General features: G+C 39.4%; 1 protein-coding gene across 2 annotated transcripts; it reads right to left on the reverse strand.

The window, feature by feature from the left end:
• On the reverse strand, positions 1 to 24,619 carry LOC125225725. 2 transcript variants are annotated; one of them, XM_048129566.1, is made up of 6 exons: positions 24,375 to 24,619; positions 6,873 to 7,026; positions 5,797 to 6,012; positions 4,621 to 4,757; positions 3,523 to 3,657; positions 1 to 590 (listed from the first exon to the last, which is right to left on the reverse strand). In XM_048129566.1, exons 2-5 carry the CDS (start codon positions 7,020 to 7,022, stop codon positions 3,543 to 3,545), a joined length of 618 nt encoding a protein of 205 aa, XP_047985523.1. In that variant the 5' UTR covers positions 7,023 to 7,026; positions 24,375 to 24,619; the 3' UTR covers positions 1 to 590; positions 3,523 to 3,542. The 2 variants fall into 2 exon arrangements, with proteins under 2 accessions (XP_047985523.1, XP_047985522.1); XM_048129565.1 differs by having other exon boundaries at positions 3,547 to 3,657; positions 24,375 to 24,617.
• Between the last annotated feature and the right edge of the window lie 1,460 nt (positions 24,620 to 26,079).

Consider the following 26,079-nt stretch of genomic DNA (forward strand, 5'->3'; position numbering starts at 1 on the left):
ACGGTCTCTGCGGTACGGGGTTCATAATAGGCTAGTTTCCTATTAGTCAAATCAGCTTCTTTTTAAGGACTGTCAAAACGATTTGCTAAAATGGAATTACTATGAAATACAGATGTAGTGCGAAAAGATTTGCCTTCGTATTGTTACGGAAACGTACGAACGTGTCATGCATTTCAGTCAGTGTCAGTACAAGATGTACTGACATTGACTGAACTAGCATGACAAATACGAACGTTTCCGTAGGAAACCCTTTTCTACATCTGTACGTGGGAAATACTGAGGAGTGACGTCACGGTTAATTCACTTTATAATATCTTTCTCTTTGACTTATTAAATAGAAATTATGTTTAAACTACTTTAAACATAACTACTGTCCATAATTTTCTTCTAATTATGTGGTGCTTTATTTCGTACACTTCACAAAATATTTTTTTTAAGTTTAAGAAACTAGCTTATTATATTTGACAATGATGACTTGATGAGTTCATGTTATTGCCGCAACGTGTTAATGTTAATTGAGGTAAATGCTAATTTAAGCTAAGTTTTTGAGCCATCTGCCGAGGAACTCGCCGATTTTGTGCGCTGCATTTCTGAAACAAGAACAAGCCACTGTATTCGTTTTTAAATCTACTCGACGCTAGAGGGCGCTGGTAGTCCGTACAATGAGTTCGATTTGTATTCGTTTTGTTGTTCGTAGTAATTTCACTAGATGGCGTTTAATAACTAGTTGCCCGAGTAATATCTATAATAGAGAAATTAATTTATAAGTCTAATTTGTTTGAAATTAACTTAATCATTCTTAATTGTTTGAAATTAAAAAAAAATATTTAAATTTAAAAGTGGAAAATGTCTGCCTTGGGTGAGACTTGAACTCACGGCCTCTGGATCGATACTCCAGCGCTCTGCCAACTGAGCCACCAAGACTTCAACCAAGCCAGCGAAATTTTCCACTACTAAGGTCAATGGGACCCGTAGCGACATCTACCGTAAGAGTGTAAAACTTCTTAAACGGCAACCGGAGTTCCAAGTCATATTGGAAATTCACCAGTTACGATGCGGTGTGGCTTGGTTGAAGTCTTGGTGGCTCAGTTGGCAGAGCGCTGGAGTATCGATCCAGAGGCCGTGAGTTCAAGTCTCGCCCAAGGCAGACATTTTCCACTTTTAAATTTATTCTAAGCCTAACGGCATCGATTGCACACGTTTCTGCTAATCAGAAGTTAAAAAAATATTTTTTTACTTTACTATATTTACCTACTTTTAAAAGTTTTAAAGCAATTTTTTTTCAAAAAAATATTGTTTAGATTTTGCTAAGAATCATAGAGGAATAAGTAAGGAAAGAGTTGTAACTCCATAAATCAGTAAATGCAAGTTTTTTGTTGTGACATCTAGCGTCAACCACGCGTCAATCACGCGTCAACTAACGTAAATTATCAGTACCGCTACTTGTCAATAGATGCCGCGACGAATAAAAAGTCTCAACAATTTTTAGCTAATATTATAATAGAATTAATCAGTACTCTGATTTCAATTCCTTCTGCTTGTAATATAATTTGTAAACTGTTTTATTTCATATTAAATTTTTGGCAGACACGACACTGTTGACACCTAGCGTCGAGTAGTGGTACTGATAATTTACGCTATTTGACGCGTGGTTGACGCTAGATGTCACTACTCTCTACAAATAACTTGCATTTACTGATGTATGGAGTTACAACTCATTCCTTACTTATTCCTCTATGCTAAGAATTAAAATATGAAATGGCTTGAAATTGTTGTTTACAGTTTCCTGAAGTTTTTATAGTCTTAGGCAACATTTATTGGTAAGCTCATTCCACCGTCCCCATTCTACCATCGGACTCTTAGACGCACGGCCGGTCTCCATCCTTACTTGGTGGATATTCCACGAATCCGCACGAAGCGCTTTGCTTCTTCTTTTCTTATGCGCACTGCCAAGGAGTGGAATTCCTTGCCGGCGGCTATATTTCCGAGCTCATATAAAACCCGGCAACCTTCAAATCAAGAGTGAATAGGCATCTTCTGGGCGAGCTCACTCCATCGTAGGCCACGTCTTTGCCTTTGGCTAGTCTGTGGTCAAGAGTAAGCCCATTTATAATAAAAAAAAAAAGTTGTGCTACCCGCGATATTTTCTTGCATGCAATTCTGTCTGTACCTTCTGTACGTATCTCCTTGGCCTCTCAAGGTAAACGATACGATGGTGAAAGCGCTGATGTGGTACAATCAAAGAGCGAAGCGGAGAGGCGAAAATTATCTCAAGTAGAGGAAATAGGCCCAGTCAAGAAGAAAACTGGAGCTCAGTGACCACTTTTTGTCTCGCAGTGGACGCAACTAGCATCAACGCCAATAGATATTGTCTTGCAAGTAACAAGTTAGAGTTACCTTATGGAGAAAGCGAACAAACGTGTGGTAAAAGTACGGGCGCAGTGGCAAACAAGACCTTGGCTCTGGTACCGCCACGTCGTCTCTGAAACATTCAGTTCTGCTAGGGGATTGCTACGGAGAAAGCGTATGAGTGTCTGGTAGAGGTGACGAGCGCGGGGGCGGCGTAGGGTTGCCAGATCGAATGGCCTGAAAATCGGGACAAAGGGACATTTTATCGGGATTTTGGGACTTTGGTCGGGAAATGCAAAATAAAATCAAATAATTTATTTTTCCAATTCGAACCACGCGTTTTCATAATAAAAATGTTAATGATATTTTTGTCTCTTATATTATCAAATGTGATAAGTACATGTATTTAGCTCAAGGTCAATTTAGACTATCATTTAATAGAAATATGATCACAGACAACATGTCGTCCTTTTTCTTCACGTTAAAGAAAAAGAGAGGCATACAGACCTATGATATATATGTTATAATGTAATATGGGCCTAAGTGTAAATTTTCACTAAACATTTTTTGTTATTTCTAAGCGCCGAGGCAGGTTTCGATTTTGTTTGTTGTTTTTGCAAAGTAAAATCTCGGGAAAATTTTCATTTTGTCGGGAGTCGGAACAACGTGACATATATCGGGAGAATCCCGTCAAATCCCGACCATCTGGCAACCCTAGGGCGGCGCCACAGTCTTTGACTCTGCTACCATCAACGTTAAGCCACTACAGTATGTAGCCTACTTGTTAATTGTACACACTTCGTACAGTATTCGGTCGTCTATCTCAATTATTCTTCCATTTACGTGCGACAGTAACGTCTTCTGTTCTGTTAACGTAAAGTCCCTGACATTGACAACCAAGGGGCTTACCATGAAGTTCTAAAGACGTACAGTTTAGGCCGAGAGAAAGGGACACAGCTATAGCGTCCCTCTCTCTTAAGCTAAACAGAACGTCTTTATGACTTCATGGTAACTGCCCAGGTGCCGTAGCCGAATGGCATTTCTGCGACGCGGAACGAAAACGAAAGGCCGCGAAAGGTAGTCTGGCTCTGTCGCGCCAATACGCAAGAGCGATAGAGATAGATATCTACGAGCGTTTCGTTTCGTGAGCGTTTGTGCCATTCGGCTACGTACCCAGTTCTGCAAAGTGATCGCTACCTCACGGAGAAAGGGGACGAATATGTGGTACAAGGCACGAGCGCGGCGACCACGCGTTCCGCTGCTAGCGATGTTGGGTGTCGGCCCACCCATACTGGACAGCAGGCGTGCCTGAAACATGAACGGTAGATTTTTTTCTTTGAACTAAATCGTGAGCACTAGCAATGTAAATATAGATAGAAAAATTGCACCTAATTATTCTGTTAATAAGGTATATATATAGGACCAAAAAGGGGATGGCGGGACGACCTAGACGCATTCTACCCAAACTGGGGGGAAAACGCTGATAAGAGGGTTGAGTGGAAAAAACGAGGGGAGGCCTTTGTCCAGCAGTGGGACACTAAAAGAGGCTAGTTAAAAAAGGTCTATAATTCTATCTTCGGTGGCAAATATATATGGGTATTAGAATCATTATGTGGCATAAAGATTGATCTCTCTAACAGAGCTCGTTTTTCGTCGCAATCTTTTACGAGTAGGTATTGAAATTGCGCCTTCGTCAAAATATTCATGAAAAGACCGAAACACTTGTGTCTAGTATTTCAAAGTATCAAAACCTCGGCAGACTTACCGGTAGTTTGGATTTTAGATTTTGTCAATCAGATAGTATATTTTTTAAAGAACTGCCGACTCCTTTCATGTATCTTATACAACCTGTTTTTATTGAATTTCGTTAACTTTAAGGGAAGGTTCTTTAGATCAAATAAAAGTAATTTCTCTGAGAAATAAGTGTTTTAACTTTTACGGTTATCGAGTTATAAAAAAAATTAAGATAATTACTGAACACGTGTGTGACAGCCTTTACCAATTCCTAATGTTATTTGTTTTGACATGTGCCGTCAATCACTTGACACTTGCTTGACACTAACTAGAATGTAATTCTTAAGAGTCTCTCACATAAATAAATTCATTTATTATGTATAAAAACGAGTAAAAAATTTTTTTTTTCGAAGTTAACTAAAAGTGATATACAGGATAGTTCCCGATAGTGAACGACGTGTCGAATTAAACGGAAAACAAAAAAAAACACAGTGTATAGCCTTGTCTAACCTTCGTCGCTACGCTTCTGAAACTTACCTATCAGCGACATGCTGCAGGCTGGCCCGCAGCACAGTGTCGAAGGCGTCGCCGGCGCCGCTGACGCCACTCGCCCCCGCGCACGCCCACGCCACGCAGCCGCCGCGGTGCACGCGTCGCGATAGTGATTCTAATACCTGCAATAGCAAGAACTTATTTTCATACATGTTCAATTTTTATTTTAAGCTCAACGGGCTTCGCGGATATTTAGTAGAGCTAGAGCTAGTTTCATGGATCTTGTATACTTAGCAAATGACTATTATATTATATGACGGTTATATTTAAGGTAGGTACAACGGGGTAAATCCCGACTGGTGGTCAAATGTAACTGATCCATTTTTTCCATTATTACACTATGGAGTTCCACATGTATCCACTGAACACGCGTGTCATATATATAACCAGTGGACATATTGTCACTATCTATCGTTTGTCTATTGAATGCAAAATTGTAAAACATAGAAAAAAAGAAAATTTAGACTATTCTAAAAGTAAAATTATATCTAAAATTCTAAATAGACAATCTTTTGGCACACTAGAGACACTTTGGCGAGATACAAGATACTTAGGTACATTTTAAATATGTCAAAAGTTTTTAAAGTTTGCTTTTTGTAATTCGTAGATATATGTAATAGATTAAGTTTACATTGTAGACAAATAATCAGATACCTAGTTCCGACATGAATATCACAACATGACGTGAGCACTACGCGCAAAGGTAGGGATCTCTAACAATGAAATGATTGAAGTCATGTAATTAGGCACCGACTAATTATTAGAGATGCATACTGATGACCAAGAAAATTGCATACTGTAGACTGTAGGTAGTAGGTAATATAAAATGATAGGTTAAGGAAAATACAAAGGAATATTTAAATGATCAATATCTAGTTGTACCTAACATTTATATTCTGTACTAGGTACATTATGATATGAGCAAGGTAGGACCTTCTCTTGCTGTTGCCTCAGGTACCTAGGTAATGCAACTTTTTACCTAAAAAGGCGTGTAAGTAAAATTAACCACATTAACATAAACATCTCTTGATACGAGACGCGACAAACATTCAACATTGGCGTCTTGCACGCTCGTGTCCCTTTACGCAAGTCGCAATCACGCGGTTAGATTTTTGTCTAATGTTTATGGTTGTGTTTGATTGATACCTGACACTTAGGTACCTTTAAATTATCATAAACATCCCTCGATACGAGATCCGCTAAGCCGTCCAAGCTTTCAACATTAGCGTCTTGACCGACCACCACTAGCGCGTCGACTTTCCCCGCCTCCGCCTCCGCGCCCGCTCCGCTCGTGTCACTTGGCACGCTCACGACGCACCCACGCGATTCTAACCGCGTTTTTATTTCTTTTCCTAAGGTGCTTGTTGTGTTTGATACCTGAAATACAATAAGAGGTAGGTATTTTAATATTTTTAATGAAATAAGTTTATATTTCAGATTTCTCCTGACGGTTTTCATTTAAAAATTCACAGAGACTATTTAAGTCCACGATCTAAACGGAGATGGCCTACTGCAGCAGCAACGAATTTTCACAAATTCTGGGGTAAGTAGCTAAATGTACAAAGCCGTACGATAATATCCTAATCGTAGCTATTTCTATCGCTATTTCGTATTGGCGCGACAGAGACAAACATGCATTTCGATCGGTGTCTAGCGGTCAGCGTCAGGACCCCTGGACCACTCACTGCAGATATTTGATGTTAGTACATACTATATTTTAGTACCTAACTACATATATTTGGTACCACTGAATAAAGTGGCCAGACATTCTAACGTCAGGAATTCAGGATGTCTAGACCATTTTTTGTTTATATAGTTCTAGACAACACTACTAATGGATATCCTAGAGGTACCAAATATATGTAGTTAAGTACCAAATAGTACCAAATAGGTACTACAATTTAGTTTGTACTAAACATCAAATATCTGTAGTGGTCTAGAGGTCTTGACGCTTACTCTAGCGTCCACGATTGTCATTTCCGCTAGTCCGGCGGGCTTCTATCTCATGGTCTCATGGAGGGCGATTTTTGAATCTCGCATACGGGATTTTGTCACTAAAATACCGGTTGAAAACGGTGACTTGCCTATTATTTTCAGTGACAATTTTCTGAATTCGAACGAGTGTGACTCAAAAATCGGCCCGATTATTAGAATTGCGAATTGAAGCGTAATTTAGACTGACAAAGATAATTTATATTTAATAATATACGATAATTACGTCCTAGAGATATACTCACTAGAACACTATGAACTAGGCGCCGCTCTCGCGCCCTCTGCCGGGCACTATACGCAATAAGTGCAGACGCGACTAGCACTAGTGAACCTCCTTCTAGCGTAGCGAGCAGCCGCCATGCTAGCGAGGTTCCGGATTCCATCGATTCGGCCATGATTCTGGAAAAGAAATTAACAAATTAGTAGGGTAATTTTGTGGATATACGATATACACAATCAATCAATCACTCCTTGGCGAACGAAACGCAACGGTCTATGTTGCAGTAATATGAAAGAGCAATAGAGAAATTCGTGTTTACCTAGGATAGCCGTAAGGGATTGACCACCTTGTCTACAGGCCCCAATAGATCAGTCAAGATCACTATTATCAAGTGACGGGTCGCTTAATTTCAAACGTGGATACTTGGATAGTACTCGGATAAATGCACAATCATTTTCGTATTAAGTTAAGTAATACGTTTTAACTGTAAGTATTAGGGTAGGGTAGGGAAAGTAAGTGCGCTGAACATTACCAATAGAACAATTTATTTTATCTAGCTAGACAATCTGACTATTATTGCTTCATATTGAACGTGCGGCCAAACCCATAGGCGCTTTTATATGCTACTTAGAGTTAATCCGCGCGATACCGAGCGATAAATTTAAAGTTATGATGATGATGGCTGCAATTGCAATTTTTTTTATGGGATAGGAGGCAAACGAGCAGACAGGTCGCCTGATGGTAAGCGATCACCGCCGCCCATGGACACCCGAAACACCAGAGGTGTTGGAGGTGCGTTGCTGGCCTTTAAGATGGGTGTACGCTCTTTACTTGAAGTTTATTTATTTACAGATTTTTTTAGAAAATAAGAGAAACCCGTTGTACTACGGTAAGTACTTTATCAATAATAGGTTGCTATTAGGCTCTTAGGTATTTTAAAGGTCTCAATGTACCATCATAATAATTATGATACACGAGATGTTGATCTCGAGAGACTCTCGATAGGTGGTTGGATCAAGGGTCAGATGCAGAAGGCGGTGATCTTGGACACGGCGCGGATAGTCCGACGGTTCTTCTCTCTGCAGCCCTATTAACCACCGGCAGCTTAGGCCCTGCCCCGCTGCTGGCGGCACCCTAGGTTTGAAAATGAAAATGAAAAATGAAAATGAAATATTTATTTTTCAAGTAGGCATATTACAATGCGCATATGAACGTCAAATAAAGCTACGTTTTAGGTTTTTTATAATATGTTTATATATTTTTTAATGTTTTGTAGGTAAGTGGTTTTGTATTTTACTTTTATATTCGTATAGCCTAGCATAAGACTTAAAAAATAATAAAGAGAATAAATGATACAACTATTGCAACATAATATAAAATACGACAAGAGTCATACAAAAACTTATAAATTTGTTTATATAATAAACTATTTTTTTCCCGCGGCTTCGCTTGCGTTAGAAAGAGACAAAAAGTAGCATATGTCACTCTCCATTCCGTCAACTATCTTCACTTAAAAAATCACGTCAATTCGTAGCTCCGTTTTGCCGTGAAAGACGGACAAACAAACAGACACACACACTTTCCCATTTATAATATTAGTATGGTATGGATTCAAATTCAAAATACTTCGTACATTTAAGGACTGGCAGGTTGGCAATTAAACATCGCTGAAAGATGTTTCATAAACAACACTCCTCCAAATATGTATGTAAGTAATAACCCATTATTCTACTGTATGATAAAAAATATAGAGCGAGGCCTTTTGAAGTACAGTCGAACAATAAAATTACCCTGAATTTGTTATAATAAATTATATAGTGCTATAATGTTATATGTTAACTTGCGGAGTTCTTACGGATTATCTCCGCCCAGTGGGCGTGTCTAGAAAGAGACAACGAATTTCTGGGAGTTCCTCGGGATCGAACCCGCATCGCCGGATTGACAGACCGCTATCATTGCCGTTCGGCCACGGATCACTTTGCTTTGGCGTCGAAAAACATCACTGGAACAAGTGCGTACTGACGTCATCGCAGCTTCGATCATCGACTACGCCAGCCACTGCTACGGAGTGCTACGAGAGCTACGGGAAGTGCTACGCGATTGAGCTAAGTTGAACTGTATTTGCTGCTCGGTAAAAGTGACTCTTACACGATGGCAACAGTGAAGAGAGGCGACAGTGCTGAGTTTATCTGCCATGGGTGCCCGTTCGAACTTCAAATAGGTCAGGAGTATGTTGAGTGTATGTTGGCTACGTGCGGTAAGCTTTATCACGTATCCTGCATAAATAAACAGCTTACACTGGAGGAAAAGGACTCGTGGGTGTGCCCTGAGTGCTGTATTGCGTACAAAAAGACAGGACCAAATTGTACGACGCCGGTAGGTACGCCTCTGACTGTCAAAAATATCTCAGTCCGGACCAAGAGCGAGAAACCTAGGACACAGACTCAATCAACAGATGCCAAAAGCGACGAATCGGCGCTACTAGCACAGCGAGCAGGTGAGACGAGCTCTATGATACAAGAAATAAATCATCTCAGAGACCAAATGAGTTTGTTGTCGACGCAATTAGGTGCCGCCCTTTCCACACTAGCAAAATACCAGACAGCTCTTACTGATTGCTCTGATAAGCTCGACGTGGTTAACAGGAGGTTAGAGCAGTTAGAGTTTCCACCAGCCTGTAGTCGCTGCACGGAATCAGGACAACAAGATATCACTGATAATGTCTCTCCCGCACTGAAACCAAAACGTAGACGCAGGACACGAAAAGCACACAAGTCTAAGGCTGGAGCGGAAAAACACGGCGAAGAAGGTGCAGGTGACAGGTCTCTGCTACACAGGGCAGGTAGTGCAGGGTCTCCCACGGTATCCAGAGAAAGCAGTGTAGATCGAATTCCTGTTATCTCCACAGATCGAGGAAACAGTAATCCTACAGATGGCGAAAGTTTCCACATAGTCAAAGGAAAGGAGGCTAATACTACTAGGAAACGTTTCTCCTCTGTGCGATGCACAGCAGGGCCTGCAGTTACGACCCTGAAAGCAGTAGAGTTTTTAAAATTTATACACTTGTGGAACATGATATCAGGCGCAGATGATATTCGCGCATACCTGAAATCTATGTGCCCAGAAAAAACTTGCACGGTGCACGAGCTCAAGGCAAAAGGTGATTATAAGTCATATAAAATTGGAGTACCACCGGAATTGTATGGAAAATGCCTATCCGCCGAAGTTTGGCCACATAATGCTCGGGTAAAGCCGTGGTTTTTTCGAAAGTCCTACACTGGCGACGGCACGAACACAGGGATATCCGACCGCTAAACAGAAAATGCGAGCGACGATAGACATAATTTACCAAAACGTCAGAGGGTTAAACACCAAACTTAGCTACTTTAGGAAATGTCTTCTATCCCAAGAGTGCGATGTGGTTGCTGTGACAGAGTCCTTTCTCACGGATGCAGTAAATGATGCTGAGCTTACATGCGACGGGTGGAGCTTGCTGCGCCGGGACCGCGCCACGGGCGCGCGCGGCGGTGGCGTGCTCCTCGCGGCGAGGCCCGGGATTGAACTGTGTCGGTGTCAAGAGTTGGAAACGCCAAGTGGTGAGGACTTGTGGGCATCGTTCGTCGTTGACCAAATACGATGCTATATCTGTGTTGTGTACATTCCTCCCAGTGCAACTGACGAAACTTACTTCGCGTGGTTTCAAAAAGTAGAGTCGGTGATCGAAACGCTAAAGTGTGCGGTGTTTATCGTGGGTGACCTAAATTTGAATCCAGATTATACGTCTCAAAATGTTCTAACTTATTACTGTTATTTTTTAACTGTATGTGGTTTGAAAGAGACGAATGAGGTGAGGAATGCTCATGGGGGTAAACTAGATGTTGTGCTGATGTCGGAGCGCATTCCTACTTGTGTGGTACTAGAGATGCTGGATGGAGGCCTGGTCCCAAGGCCAGACGCATACCATCCTCCTCTGGAGATATCGGTTCCAATGGATGGTATCACAGGTCGAGCTCCAACCGAACGCCTGGAACCTGGTAATGTAGACAAGCAGCAGGATTGGAACTTTCCCAAAGGTAACTATGCGCTTCTATATGAGTTAATCTCGGCGGCCTGTTGGGAGGAAGTTCTAAGCTCTGTGAATGTCGAACAGGCGGTCGATATATTGTACAAAAAATTGTATGAGGTTTTTGATCTCTGTATACCGAAACGAAATCGACCGGCGAAACCAAGTAGACGTTATCCCGTTTGGTACACTTCAGAGTTGATCAGTGACCTTAAACGAAAAGGCGAGCTTCACAAAAAGTGGAAAGCCACTAAAAATAAAGACGTTTACAACGAGTTCTCGAATTTGAGGTCCAAAGTGAAGAAACGTATAGCGTCGGCTTATGAAGATTACCTCGACCGAATTCAGAGTAGACTAAGAGAAAATCCCCGTGCGTTTTGGCAACATCTTGACAGTCTGAAGACAAAGGGTGGTTTTGTCTCTAGTATAGAGTCTGGTGGCCAAAAATACACTGGAAGTAAGGTTGCTAGGGCTTTTGCCGACTACTTTTCAGAGGTTTTCTTGCCTGACATACCCAATCTGGACCCGAGCAAGCAATGGAGTGGAAATCAAACTCCTGATGCTAACCTCATTCACATTACGTCCATATCAATAGAAGAGGTGGTAACAGGCATTAAACGGATGAAGTCTAAGTCCTCAGTTGGGCCCGATAACGTACCGGCGTATATTTTGAAAGGATGTGCAGAGAGTCTTAAGATTCCTTTGCATTTTATTTTCAACTTGGCTCTCGGTTCTGGGTGTTACCCGCATCAGTGGAAAGTTTCTAGAGTAAGGCCGATTCCTAAGGGGAGTGATCCTACTGTGGTGGAGAATTACAGGCCAATAGCTGTTCTTCCTACGCTGGCCAAATTGTTTGAGTCCATACTCCATAAAACTCTGTCAGTACAGACTAGACCTTTTCTGTGTGATGCGCAGCACGGTTTTAGGCCGAATCGCTCTGTAAACACGAATCTTCTGATTTTAGTCGATAGCATTTCGGAACACCTTGATAGAGGTATACAGGTTGATGTGCTGTATCTTGATTTTAGAAAGGCTTTCGATCGCGTAGATAATGATGTATTGCTGGAAAAGTTAAGCCGTATTGGTTTTTCTACTGGATTGCTAAAATTATTTGCAAGTTATCTACGTGATCGACAGCAATTTATCCGACATGGTTGCTTTGTATCGGCTCCATACCATACGCGATCGGGCGTCAGCCAGGGCTCCATACTGGGACCATTCCTGTTCGGAATCATGATTAATGATCTCCAGTCAGTTCTGAAGTCATCTCAATGTCTCCTTTACGCCGACGATTTAAAGTTAGTTTACGGGGTGGAGCAAGGAACTGACTGTGAATCGTTGCAAGCGGACATCAACCTGGTGTATCAGTGGAGTATGGAAAACAGGCTTCTTTTCAATTCTGCCAAATGTTGTGTCTGTACTTTCAGCCGCTCACAGGCTCCAATACTTGCGCAGTACTTTCTGGGATCAGAGACTATAAATAGAGTATTTTCAGTTAAAGATCTAGGCGTGGTCTTCGATACGCATCTCACGTTCCACGAGCACATAGTGTCTCTTGTGGCCGACTGCTATCGAAGACTAGGGTTTGTAGTCCGTAACATGAGGGAGTTTAACGATCCACTGGCCATCAAGCTCGTGTATAACGCTTTGGTTAGAAGCAAATTAGAGGCTTCGTCGATTGTATGGCTACCGTATGAATCCACATACTCGTTAATGCTCGAGAAAGTGCAAAAGCTTTCCTAAGGTTTTTGTACAAAAAAATGTATGGGTACTACCCGCTTTTGTATCCAACCAAGTACCTCTTGGGAACCCTTGGATACAATTCATTGGAAGTCAGAATGACCTTTAGTTTGTTAGGTACTGCGTGTCGAGTGCTGCGCGGAGAGTCAGATTGCCCGGAACTAGTTAGCTGCCTCGTGCGACTGTATGTTCCGGGAGTCTCCAGAATAGATCTCAGGCCTCGGCGACGCGTTCTTTTAGCGGTGCCGGCTGCGCGAACTGTGTCGCGAAGGAACTCTCCACTACTGCGTGCTCTCTCACTACTGAATGCGCTCTTGGCGTCAACACCCGAGTGCGATCTGATTGCATGGCGATGGGCGGCTGTGAGAAAGGAATGCTTGAGGTTTTGTGAGGAAATGGATGCTAGGCCATCGAGTGTAATGTGAGGTACTTAGTGTTATATTGATTGTACCTTTCTAATTTTATACGTTGTTATATGTTATTTAAGTTTCATGGCGTATTAGCTCACTGTAATGTCATGTTAACGTATCGACAAAATAAAATAAAATAAAATAAAAATGTTATAGTCTATTGTTGCGAGCATTGCATGCAATACTTTGCCGCTTACGGATATTGCTTTCCGTTATTGCTTGTGCAATATTTGAGTATTTCAGATATCTTTTCTAACTATTAAATTAAAGAGGTATTAACTTTTATCGTTTTACTTACATATTTTTTTATATCTTGCAATTAAGTGTTATGAAAAACATTGTATGTAACTCGGGGCGTAAGAATATTGCAAACTCTTAAGAGGATACGGTAGCGAAAATGCTAAAATGGAAAGGAGCCCCCCTTTCAACTTGGGAATTTTAGTTAAATATACAAGTGTTATTAACTAGATTTATCGAAAAAAAATTGTCCATTAAGAACAACTCAGTCAAAAGATATTTCAAAAAAATCTTTAAAATCGAGGTTCCGCTCTCGACTCTTTCCTCCTTCAAAACTTAATCAATCTGAACGAAATTTGAGAATCTAAATAACAATGAAATAATCTATGTCGGACCGTTTAGTTTTTTTGGTTAATTGTTACCAATCTTGAGTATCACACCTTTTTTTGCGCCACAATGAAAAAGGCCGTTTTTGGAAATTTTTGATTGGCTCTAGAATCTTTAAAAAGCAGAATATCAAAAAAATCAAAACGGTCCGACACAGATAAAAATAATAACAATCTGTGTTGAAAAAATCATTGCTCTATCTTCAAAAACCAGGGAGGAAATAGTCGAGAGCGTTTGTATGGAGAATTGACCCCTACCGTATCGTCTTAACAATATTCGATTTGCGCCCCACGTTGCTCAAAATAAAATTTTCTGAAATAAATCAATAGATGGCAGTTACGTATCGTTTGCCACTGGAGCGCGGGTGATTGGCTACTTGGCTAGGCCGCTGGACCGCTTATCGGTACGGGCGACGAGGCCAACCGAAATAATATAAAGGGCCGAATAAAAAATGCGTTGATGTCTTTTGTTTTATTATTCTCTTGTTTTAGAAAGTTGTGAGTAAAACGCTCATCATCAAATACACCATCCCTTTGGTTACTTCTATAAGTAAGGTTTTGTTCGTAAGAATAAAACCGGTAAAGTTGATAAAACTCCTCATTTCCTCTCTTTCGCCATAATTGTCAGCGATGTGATTAAACAGTAGAGGTAAACACGAAAGCTGGCTGTCGCAAGCGGACCTTGGGTTGCGGAATAAAAAATGTGTCGCAATTGACTATGGTCGGTATTACCCGGATTGGTAATGTTTATGGTTGTGGGGATATGTATGGATGTAAGTAAAGTCTAAGATATACTCGTAGCCATTCGACAAAGCGGGAAATATTAAAAATGTAGACGCGAATGATCAATAGATGAATTTCGCGCTTTTTTTAATCCTCGACGCAAAAACGACGGGGTGATATAAAAGTCTGACGTGTCTGTCTGTCTGTTTGTCTGTCTGTCTGTGTGTGTGTGTGTGTGTGTGTGTGTGTGTGTGTCTGTGGCATCGTAGCTCCCGAACGGATGAACAGATTTAGATTTAGTTTTTTTTGTTTGAAAGCCGAGTTAGTCGGGAGTGTTCTTAGCCATGTTCTATGAAAATCGATCCACTATTACATCGGGGTTTTTTTTTTCAAATTTAAATTTACGTTAAATTTTGTAGTTATTTCGTCGTCAATATGTGTTAAATGGGTCCTTATGTTTGATCTGCAATAAGGACGAATTTGGAAATTAGGCACAAAACGCTACATATTGTCACTACTTTTAAAAAATCTCGTATTTCGCTGCTTCCTCGCGTTAAAAGAAAGTCTATAAAAAGTAGCCTATGTCACTTTCCATCCCTTCAACTATCTCCACTTAAAAAATCACGTCAATTCGTCGCTCCGTTTTGCCGTGAAAGACGGACAAACAAACAGACACACACACACTTTCCCATTTATAATATTAGTATGGATAGCGGTAGTTTGAGGCCCCGGAAAGGAATATCCTTGGAAAGTTTTTATTTATCAAAATGTATTACCTTACCAATAATTATCATTATACGCAAGAAAAGCTAGTATTTCATAATTTACCTACATCATATCATATATCATCATATCTATTAGTGTGCTAATTTTTCTTATTATTTTACCTATAGGTACATAGATAAACCTATTACATAATAACAAACAAATAACAGACTTCCTTGGTCTTAAATGCAGGTTAAATTACGTACCTATTTGATATCGTAAAACCTATAGGTACGCTATAAAATACATGAAAGCAATAAAAAGTTTTATTACTTATAAATTATACCATTAGATATTTACATGTAGTTACTTACACAGAATTAAATTAAATACCTACTATTAGTGCGTTTATCACTAATATTTGTTTCTGAGTTATTTATGTACGTATATTTGTCTATTAAGTAGACGTTTGACTAAGATATGATTCCCCTTTTGAAATTACCCGAGCAATTCTGTACTTCGAAATTATCCCAATGCACCCTACTTGTGTTCATGATACAACACCCTATACTTAGTGCTTAGTGCGTTTTCACATTATCCGATCCGATATCGGATGTCGGACCGATATTCCATATATTTATGCCGCCATCTTTGATTTTTTCCTTTGAAATCCTTCCGACATCCGATATCGGATCGGATAATGTGAAAACGCACTTACTCTTTAGCTTAGAGTAGGTAGTAGGGTAGGGCTAAGTTAATTTATCTAAAAATGCCCCAAAATATTGACCATTCACTTCATTTCATTATTTGTTGGTTTTCTTTGATATAATCTACCTATGTATAGGTACTACGTTTTAGCAAATACAATACATAAGATATTTCGAAGGAATGCGTTAGCAATCGATCATTGGTCACATAATAAAAACCATAGACATTGTTGTGTTTGTTGGCGATTTCCCATTTATTGTCAGACAAGCCCCGTTCTGTTTCTCAGGCCTAATGTATGCATAATTCACTCACTTGTCTGCAAACCCATAGAGTAATAATTATACTTTATTACATTTCAACAACATACAATCACGCCTGCATCCCACAAAGGGGTAGGCAGAACACATGAAACTACTAAAGCTTCAGTGCCACTCTTGGCAAATAAGGGGTTGAAAGAAAACGAAACTGTGACATTGCAGTGACAGGTTGCCACTGTTGCCAGCCTCTCGCCTATGCCACAATTTAACCCATATCCATATCTATTTCATTAGTGTCAAAAGTGACTCTACGTGTTGGCTTCGGCTCCACCCAGGCCTCCCAAATGTCCGGAATACCTTATGGTTTCCGTGTCGGGAAAGACATATCTACTTTTGATTTATAGATTAGGACAGGGAAGCAAAATGAAGCAAAGGATTTAATAATTGAATGCAATCTCCTGAACGTGGTGAGGGAGTCTAAATTAAAATTCTGAGCGTAGCGAGAGATTCAAGTGTTAACGCCCAAGATGGAAATTATTTTGCTAGTACCAATTTTATTAATGATACATACTGTAATTAAAAAAAATAAGCAAATTTTTTTGTCTAGAATAGAATAGAAAAGTGCACTTTCCATCTCGCATCTTGCCTCTTAGCAAGGAAGAAAAGTGTCACTTTGATCCATCCTGAAGACGACTCCAAGTGATATTTTTATACGAAATATATGATTATACCTATTAAGTATTATAATACATGCACATTTCCTTATTCTTTAAAGATTCAGTTAAATGTCGTGCACATACATTAACGAGACAAACAAGAGAGGTCAAAATGTCAGCAGCAAGAAAAAAATCAACGTCGAAGAATATACTTAATTTGACTAACGATGTTAGTTAGGTACGAGTATTGTACACTTCTAAAATTTTAAACAATACCTGCGTCAGAGTTACGAATGTTTTTGTGGAAAATGCTTTGATGCTGACATTGGGCTCGTGGGCTCGGCAATGGTCCTGTACTTAGTATTTATTATGTGCTAGGTTTCTTAACTTTCTTTTATATGGGCTATGTTTATTGGAAAATTCTATCTTTATTCGTACCAATTAAGTCTTGCAACTTGCAACCTCTTGGTAGGCTATAATTATTATGCTTCTAATTTTAACGACATAGGACAGAAAAAGGTTCAACATAAAATAGTTATTTGTTAAGGGGGCAAAGTTGTATTTTAACGCCGAGTGTGGAATTGAAAAACGAGCAAGAGAAAGGATCCTATAGTTGAACCACGAGCGAAGTGAGTGGTTCGAGAATAGAATCCTGAACTTGCGAGTTTTTTAACACACGAGAAGTAAAATACATTTGCCCCCGAGTGTAACACAAAACTTTTCCCCTCACTATAGCGAGGAAACTACAACGCAAAAAATGCGTTTATCACTGCTTCCAGTAGTTCCACAGGTGGTAAATCATCTTAATTACTAGATTCACCTACTTTTATCAATTTTAAAGCAGTTAATTTTACTTTATTCAAGGTCAAATTACTTTACCCACTAGTGGATAAAATGCCTTTTTACCCGCTGGTATTAAAGGACAAAACACGTGTTTCCGAGCTAGTGAGGGGAAAAATCTATTTATGATTATTGGAACTGAATTTTGCCCAAGCTGAAACCAATACCTTAGCCTTTGCTCGGTGCGAGTCCAATGCGAGTGAGACTAATCTTCCGAAGCTAATTGATATTAGACATAAGAATATAATATGGTTAGCGAGACGCGAACTCACAGTAAGGTCACTGACGCAAGATTTGTGGCCAGTGGGTCAGATACAGATTCGCGTCGGCTGACCTCCAACGCATGTAAAGTCAAGAGTGACCAAAGAATATAAGTAGGAGAGAAGTGACTCATCAATAAATAACTACCTGCATGGAAAAAATCGTGAGTGAACGCATCAGTGTCAATCTCAATGGTCACTCTGCAATAATTGGTTGGGATTTAGAAATTTCAGAGTTCCAAAAAACCGCCAGAAATATGCTTATTTTCAAACAGAATGATTAAATACCTAAATTAAGCAGGCACAGGGCACAATTACGCCCATTTGTCTGTTTTTCGTTTTTACTATAGGTATTAAGTATTAAGTAGGTTAGGTACCTATCAGTGGCGGCTGGTGAAAATTTACATTAGGTACTTTACTAGTAGGTACCCACTCAATTTTAGGCAAGCCGGTGGGAATCGGCTTGTATGGATCAGCCGCTGCTGGTACCTACAGGGTGTAACAAAAATGGTGGTGATCCGTTTAAAGGCGTATTCAGTATCGTATTTTCATCAGGAAAAAGTAGGATAAAAAAATTTTTTCGCAAAAATTTTTTTTATCTTTGTATGGAGATTCGACCGATTCGCGCGGCCCGGCTCATACAAAAGTGAAAATTTTTTTAGCGAAAAAAAAATTTTCTTCTACTTTTTCCTGATAAGAATACGATACTGAGTACGCCCTTAAACGGATCACCACCATTTTTGTTACACTCTGTATATTAGTATATTACTTAACAGCTGTTAAATAAGTTTTTCCAAACGATGGTTACCTACTTATTAGATTTGGTTTCGTAGATGGACAGTTCAGAAAATATCAGGATTTATGAGTAATGTAAGGTACGGCGGGGCAAATCTCGACTGGGGGGGCCATTGTAACTGATTCATTTTTTCCATTACACTATGATGTTGAGTTCTAAATGTATCCACTGAACACGTCTACCATATATAACCGGTGGACACTCTATTCAATAATGCAAACATTGTAAAACATGGAAAAAATGGACCAGTTACATTTGTCCCTCAGTCGAGATTTGTACCTTACCGCTTTTTCTCAGGATTCTCCATTTTTAACCGCCTTCCAAATCTCAAGGGAAGGGGTTCTCAATTCGTCTGTATTTTTTTTTTTAATGTTTGTTCCTCGATATCTCCGTCGTTACTGGACCGATTTTGAAATTTTTTTTGAATGTATATGTATACAGATTGGTCCCATTTTTCTCAGAACCCAGTTCTGATGATGGGATCTTGGAGAAATCGAGGGAACTCCTCAAATCTGAAAGGCATACATATAGTGATTTTTGTATTTTTAAAAGAACAGCATGCATTTACGTACGGAACAGTGACATTTGGTGCAGTGGAACTGCTGATGATGGTCAGAACGGAACTCCTCAAATCTGAACGGCACACTTATAGAGACTTTGGTATTTTTATAAGAACAGCATGCACTTACGTCCAGAACAGTGACATTTGGTGCAGTGGAACTGCTGATGATGGTCAGAACGGAACTCCTCAAATCTGAACGGCACACTTATAGTGACTTTGGTATTTTTATAAGAACAGCATGCACTTACGTCCAGAACAGTGACATTTGGTGCAGTGGAACTGCTGATGAAGAGTAAGCCGCCCCTGGTTAGAATTCCGTTCTGATAATCATTCTCATCTGTAAGTAACTAAGTACTTCAGAATCATCCAAATTTCAAAATTGGTTCAGAAATGACGGAGATATCGAATAACAAACATTAAAAAATATACAGACGAATTGATAACATAATCCAACATTTGAAAGTATTTATCACCAGAACCCCAAAGGAAGACGGTTTTTTTTCTTAAAAATTATTTTATGACATAAGCTGGAACATTTCGACTTTCAGACTTCACAGTTTTAGTCCTGACTTTTTTTAAATTTTGCTAGGCTAGGCCATCTTAAATGTCTCGAGTCTCAAGGTGCTCCTTAAGTAAAAGCTCGCTCTTAAAGGCAACCACGGCGAAGGTTACGCAGGTTGCCTCAACACTTTGTAAATGTAAACTAACTTTATCTTATCTTAGAACGTTTCCTTTCCTGTCCTGCCGGCCTGCCAATTTTATCACTTATCCACGTGGATAAGACAGTCACTCTCACATGACATACTTGTAAAGCGCGGATGCGTGGATAAGTGATAGACGATAAAATAGACAGGCCGTCCCTATCGTACTATTTGTAAGTGCGATAGGGACGGCCTGATATTTTATTGTCTATCGCGCGACCATGCTTCCCGTGCTGCTAGTACTTAACTTGCAGCGACGTTTTGAGTAGGTATATGCGCATTTTGTAGAAATAATGTACCTACACATGGGTGTAGGTTAAGACGCCAGCAATAATAATAATTTAAATTTTAAATTTACATATTGAAAATTAAAACAACTTGTTTTTTATTAGCTTATATGGTGTCCTACTGCTGAGCAAAGGCCTCCCCTTCCTTTCTCCAGTCCTCACGGTTTGATGCCCGACAGTGAAACCGTAATAAAATAATATTTATACTTAAACTGAAATACATACATATCCTCCACTAAAGATTAAGCAACCAAGTCATACCAGCGGTGGTCGAACCCAGGAATCGAACCCTACGCTCGAAGCTTACGCATCTAACATTTTTACCACTAGAGCACTAGATCCGTAAAGTTATACAAGTTCGAGGGTTATTTAAATTCGCAGTTCTGTGAAACCTGCTTCCCGCTTCTACATAACAAGTCGTTAAGTAATTAAAACTATAGCGATTACTATAAAACATAACTAGACTAGACAACTTTATAACCCCAGTCATAATAACAATAAATAGTAATTGCAGTATAGCATCATCCGATGGGTCAAAACAACACCTGCCATTAAAAATTAAAGAATATAAAGTATCCATAAGACAAGTATACCCCTACATGTAAAGTGGAGACTGATTTTTTTTTTCATTCAACCCCAACGTGTGATTAAGTGTGATATATAGGAAAATTGTTTTGAACTTGATAGGTTCAGTTTATTTGATCTGTGGTTCAGTAGTTTTTGAGAAAAGGACTACGAAACCCTACACTGAGCGTGGCCCGACACGCTCTTGGCCGGTTTTTGTCTCTTTCTAACGCGAGCGAAGCTAGTAATTAATACATTTTCCCCTCACTAGCTCGGAAACACGGGTTTTGTCCTTTAATACCAGCGGGTAAAAACGCACTTTATCCACTAGTGGGTAAAGTAATTTGACCTTGAATAAAGTCAAATTAACTGCTTTAAAATTGATAAATATAGGTGAATCTAGTAATAAAGATGATTTACCACCTGTGGAACTACTGGAAGCAGTGATAAACGCATTTTTTGCGTTGTAGTTTCTTCGCTATAGTGAGGGGAAAAGTTTTGTGTTACACTCGGGTGCAAATGTATATTTTACTTCTCGTGTGTTAAAAAACTCGCAAGTTCAGGATTCTATTCTCGAACCACTCGCTTCGCTCGTGGTTCAACTATAGAATCCTTTCACTTGCTCGTTTTTCAATTCCACACTCGGCGTTAAAATACAACTTTGCCCCCTTGTATAACAAATAACTTTTATCGAGGTCTGAAGCAAAAACAGCCACCCGTTGGTTGTCACAAATTACAAGGCCAAGAGGTAGTCAGAGATGGCGGGACGAACTCGATGCCTTTGAGACACACTGGTGGGAGACTTCCGAGGATAGGGATACGTGGAAGAGTAAGAGGGAGGCCTTAGTCCAGCAGTGGGACAATGTGGGCTAATAATGATGATGATGATGATGAACGAGGTCTGAATTCTGATTTGGCCAACAGAAGGAAAGGGGTTATTTCTATACTTAAATATTATACCGCTATTTCCATTTCATTTAAAATATTTGTCGAAATCTGCGTGGAAGCTAACTTAGTATTCTTTATTTACGATTTTATATTGAATCCATGCCTTCTTGAACTTTAAATGTTACCAATAAATAAAGTCGTCACAAACTCGAGCTTCTAATCGTACAATACAATCTGAGGCCGGCAACAGACAGTCTTAAAAATTCATAATCTTAGAAAAGATTTGTATGCAAACTGACACTGACAGATCTGTCAGTGTCAGTTTGAACTGTCAGTTTGCATACAATTTTTTTTTAAGATTATGAATTTTTAAGACTGTCTGTTGCCGGCCTAAGTACTTACTTACAGTGTCTAGGTTTATTTATAAAGGTGAACCTTCGGCCCTTTAAACCGCAGTCTAGGTGCGGTTGTTTAAATCCTAAATTTATTCGTTTATTAAAATTATTTAGTAAAATCGTTACTATAATCATTGGAATAATAACCAAAGCCGAATAAAGCCGTTAACCTTACCTCCCAGTTACTTTCCAAGGCCCATCTTGATATCCGTACAAGAACGAATAAAACATGTAATTTAAAGTCTCGTGGCCCAAAAAGAACTTTAAATAATATATATCAAATACTTAATAGCTCAAGAATCGGATATATTGTTACGTTTTTGTATGAAGAAATGTCATATTTCAAATCTGATTCATATCGTATGCAGAGCCAATATCTGAAGTTCGAACCGTGTCATCAAATCTTGGGCTAGAATCATTTATCTTTAATTTTTAGCATACTGCGTTAGTTTATGGTTTATATTAGTCTATTTGGAAAATGCTTTTTTACATGTGTATAAAAGTCACGTTTTTGTACGAAGAAACGTCATTTTTATAGCGGCAAATCCGATCTTTATCATGTGCAGAAGTCAATATCTGAAGTTCGAACCGAGCCATCAAATTCTGGGTTTGAGTATTCTTTTATTTTGGTCGTACTTCGTTGCTTTAGTTCGATGATTTATGATAAGTCTCTTTAAAAAAATATTTTTCAGTACAGATGGTCGTTTTTTTACGCACTAGTTCGAGAAGTGGTTCATTATATGCCAGGCCGAAACTTCGGAGGCTCATCTGCACTGAAAAACGTCGTACGATACACGTGCGAAAAGGAAATTCGTAACTCGTGTCGATTTAAAACACTCCCTTCGGTCGTGTCACTCGTTTTGAACTTTCTTTTTTACGCACTTGTATCGTAATGTACTATTTTACACATCGTATTTTAATCACTAATATGTAAAATCTACCTATATCCGAACATCAAGCCAAACATATGTCGGCTTTTTGTCTTAAACTCGATGACCTCTGTAAACTAATTTCGACCCACTTAACCGTATGTATTAGCTATTAACGTATTTGATGTTTGAATAGACCTAAAGGGCACTTGGAGGTATTTAGGTTCAATACCTATACCTAGGGCCAAAGACATATGTAACTCTGTATAGACGGATAAAGCTAGGAACATACTACGCGGACGTCCGTCGTAAATCGACCGCGACCGCGACCGATCAGTGTGCTCGGAACAAAACATCCAGCGAGCCAGATTTCGATCGGACGTCCATGCGCTCAAGGCCACGTCCACGTCCGTCGACCGATAGTTTGCACGGTTAAATGTATATTCATTGTCCAGATCCCCGTCCGCGGTCGATTTACGACGGACGTCCGCGTAGTATGTTCCTAGCTTAAAGTCTAAGAAAAAAATCATAGCTCAAAGCCATAGAGAAGAAGGTACCGTGGCCTAGATGGCGTTACACCTTTGGGGGACGCTCGGCTAGATGGCGCTAAAATTCATATTTGACATTTTAACACATATCAAGCTAAGAATATGGGCCAAATTGTCAAATCTGACGTTCAAAAGTTTTAAGCCTGTGTCGAGAGATGGCAGTCACTGTCATTATACATTTTACTTCAAGTCTTCGACAGCAACTCTCTACATATAATACTCGATTCTCTTTGCCTAGGGCCTATAGGCATAGGTATTACCTTGTTAGTTTTAGGCTTTGCCCAAAAATGTTGAAGACTTGTTTGGTGAGAAGGTGTGGTGTTCCTAAATTGGTTCCTAACGTAGATCAACTTTAAAATAGGTACCAAACTCAAACGACTAGTTACATTCATTCGAAGGCCTTCGAATTTTATTTAAAGATTTAATTAAGAAGTCAATTTAAGAGTGAATTAGTGAGCTACATCTAAGCGCTGATAGCCTAGCGATAAGTACGTGTGACTTTCGTTCCGGAGGTCGCGCGGCGTTTGGGGTTGAAACCCTGGGGCCGTGGGGGCCTAGTGCGCGTCGCATCTACGAGGAGCTGACTAAGCGCCTTATAGATGCTTCTGGTGACCAGAGGGCTGGCCAGTATTCCGTATTATACTACATATTACTATCCAGCGGGGCAATGCGGTAGGCCGTCTGGGCACCCTACCTTAACGACAAGAACCTGCGGGCGTAGCACACTAGTGTGATTACACTTATCGAACATATTTAATGTTTTTTTTTAAATTACTAACATAATGTTTATTATTCAATAAAAGAAATAAAAATAGCTAGGTTACATAGGCACCGAGAAGTACCGATTATGGCAATGGTTTAATTTTTATGGTCATAATAAGTCGAATAAAATACATAACACTAATTTTAGAGTATTTTTAATCCATACTTACCATTGATTTAATGTGAATCCAATAAATAATCCAATCTAAATTACACACAAACCAATATAATTTGGACAATCTTGCTGTAGATGGTCATTTTCGTACTAATCGAAAACAAAAAAAAAACACAACACCAACCAATCACACCACGGAATACTTTTAAATTCAGCGCGACGCTAAATATTCGAAATTCGAATAAGTTTTCCCGCGTAGTGCGTTCGGATACGCGGCCGCTGAACGAATGCAAGCGGCAATTTGTTGTGGCGCGGCGTTTGCGTAAAAACCTTGAATTTTATTTCGGAGTGCTAGTAAGTAAGTAATTTATACAAGTTCTATATGGGAAATTAAGGACAGTTTTAAGTCAACATAGCATCCTATAATTCATTCACTGCTGTGAATTTTGGTCCCAATTAATTGGAAAAACTAATAATCAATTATTATTCCCTGAGAACAGTATTGCGTGTTGTTATTATGTTAATTTACTAACGATCAATTATTTTAAGTCTAATTATAAATGTAAGGATAGTGAGGTGCCTATAACTACCTAAATACTACAGCCTACAACGCCTACTACGTCAATACGAGCTAGGTTTTTCATTTCATTTATAACATTTTTACTTTAACGCTTTTGTTATTGTTAATGACTAATAAGCTTAAAAGTAGCCTTTGTGTTAACAGGTTAAAAGTTAAAGACGTAAGAGTCCACAAAACAAAAAAGCAAAATACCTACTAAGTTGCAATTTTGACTACCCATATTAATAGTACAGTCACCAACACAGCTGTGAATACAGCCAAAGTGCCAAAAATATGTACATATAGAGAATTTTATTGCCTGTACATTAAGGTGTGTATACATATTTTTGGCTGTATTTGGCTGTATTGTTTTGTGTACTTTGGCGTTGTTGACTGTACAGTTAGCTTCGAATCATGTACTGTAGCAGTCAAATTGCCAAATATACTCTGTCAAACAAGTCTGTCAGTAAATAAGAACAAAGAAAACTATATGCATCCTTTTCTTTAGGGTGCTAGAGAAAAGGATACCTATAGTTTTCTTTGTTCTTATTTACTGACAGACTTGTTTGACAGAGTATATATTGTATTGTAACACAACAAAAGATGTGTTCGTTATATGGCGCTCTGGCTGTCACAGTCATCATCCTCCTTGCGTTATCCCGGCATTTGCGGCGGCTCATGGGAGCCTGGGGTCCGCTTTGACAACTAATCCCAAGATTTGGCGTAGGCACTAGTTTTTACAAAAGCGACTGCCATCAAACCTTCCAACCCGAAGGGTAAACTAGACCTTATTGGAATTAGTCCGGTTTCCTCACGATGTTTTCCTTCACCGAAAAGAGACTGGCAATTATCAAGTGACATTTCGCACATAAATTCCGAAAAACTCAGTGGTGCGAGCCGGGGTTCGAACCCGCGACCTTCGGAACGAAAGTCGCACGTACTTACCGCTAGGCTACCGGGTTGTCACAGTATGTTTTGCAAAAGTCGTTTCACAATAAATTACAAAACACACTTAGGTACTTTAACATGCGCTATAATTTACCTACTCCTATTAGGAACATTCCATTCCCATTCCAATTCTAAAGTATTACGTTTATTACGCAGGATATTAAATAGCAGTAATAAATACCGTTAGTCAGGTTGTTACGTTGGTATTACAATCTTTACGTAACCGTTGGGAAAGCCCTGCCTTATTCCAATA

This window comes from Leguminivora glycinivorella, chromosome 4, assembly GCF_023078275.1.
Source record: "Leguminivora glycinivorella isolate SPB_JAAS2020 chromosome 4, LegGlyc_1.1, whole genome shotgun sequence".
Taxonomy (NCBI): Eukaryota; Metazoa; Arthropoda; class Insecta; order Lepidoptera; family Tortricidae; genus Leguminivora; species Leguminivora glycinivorella.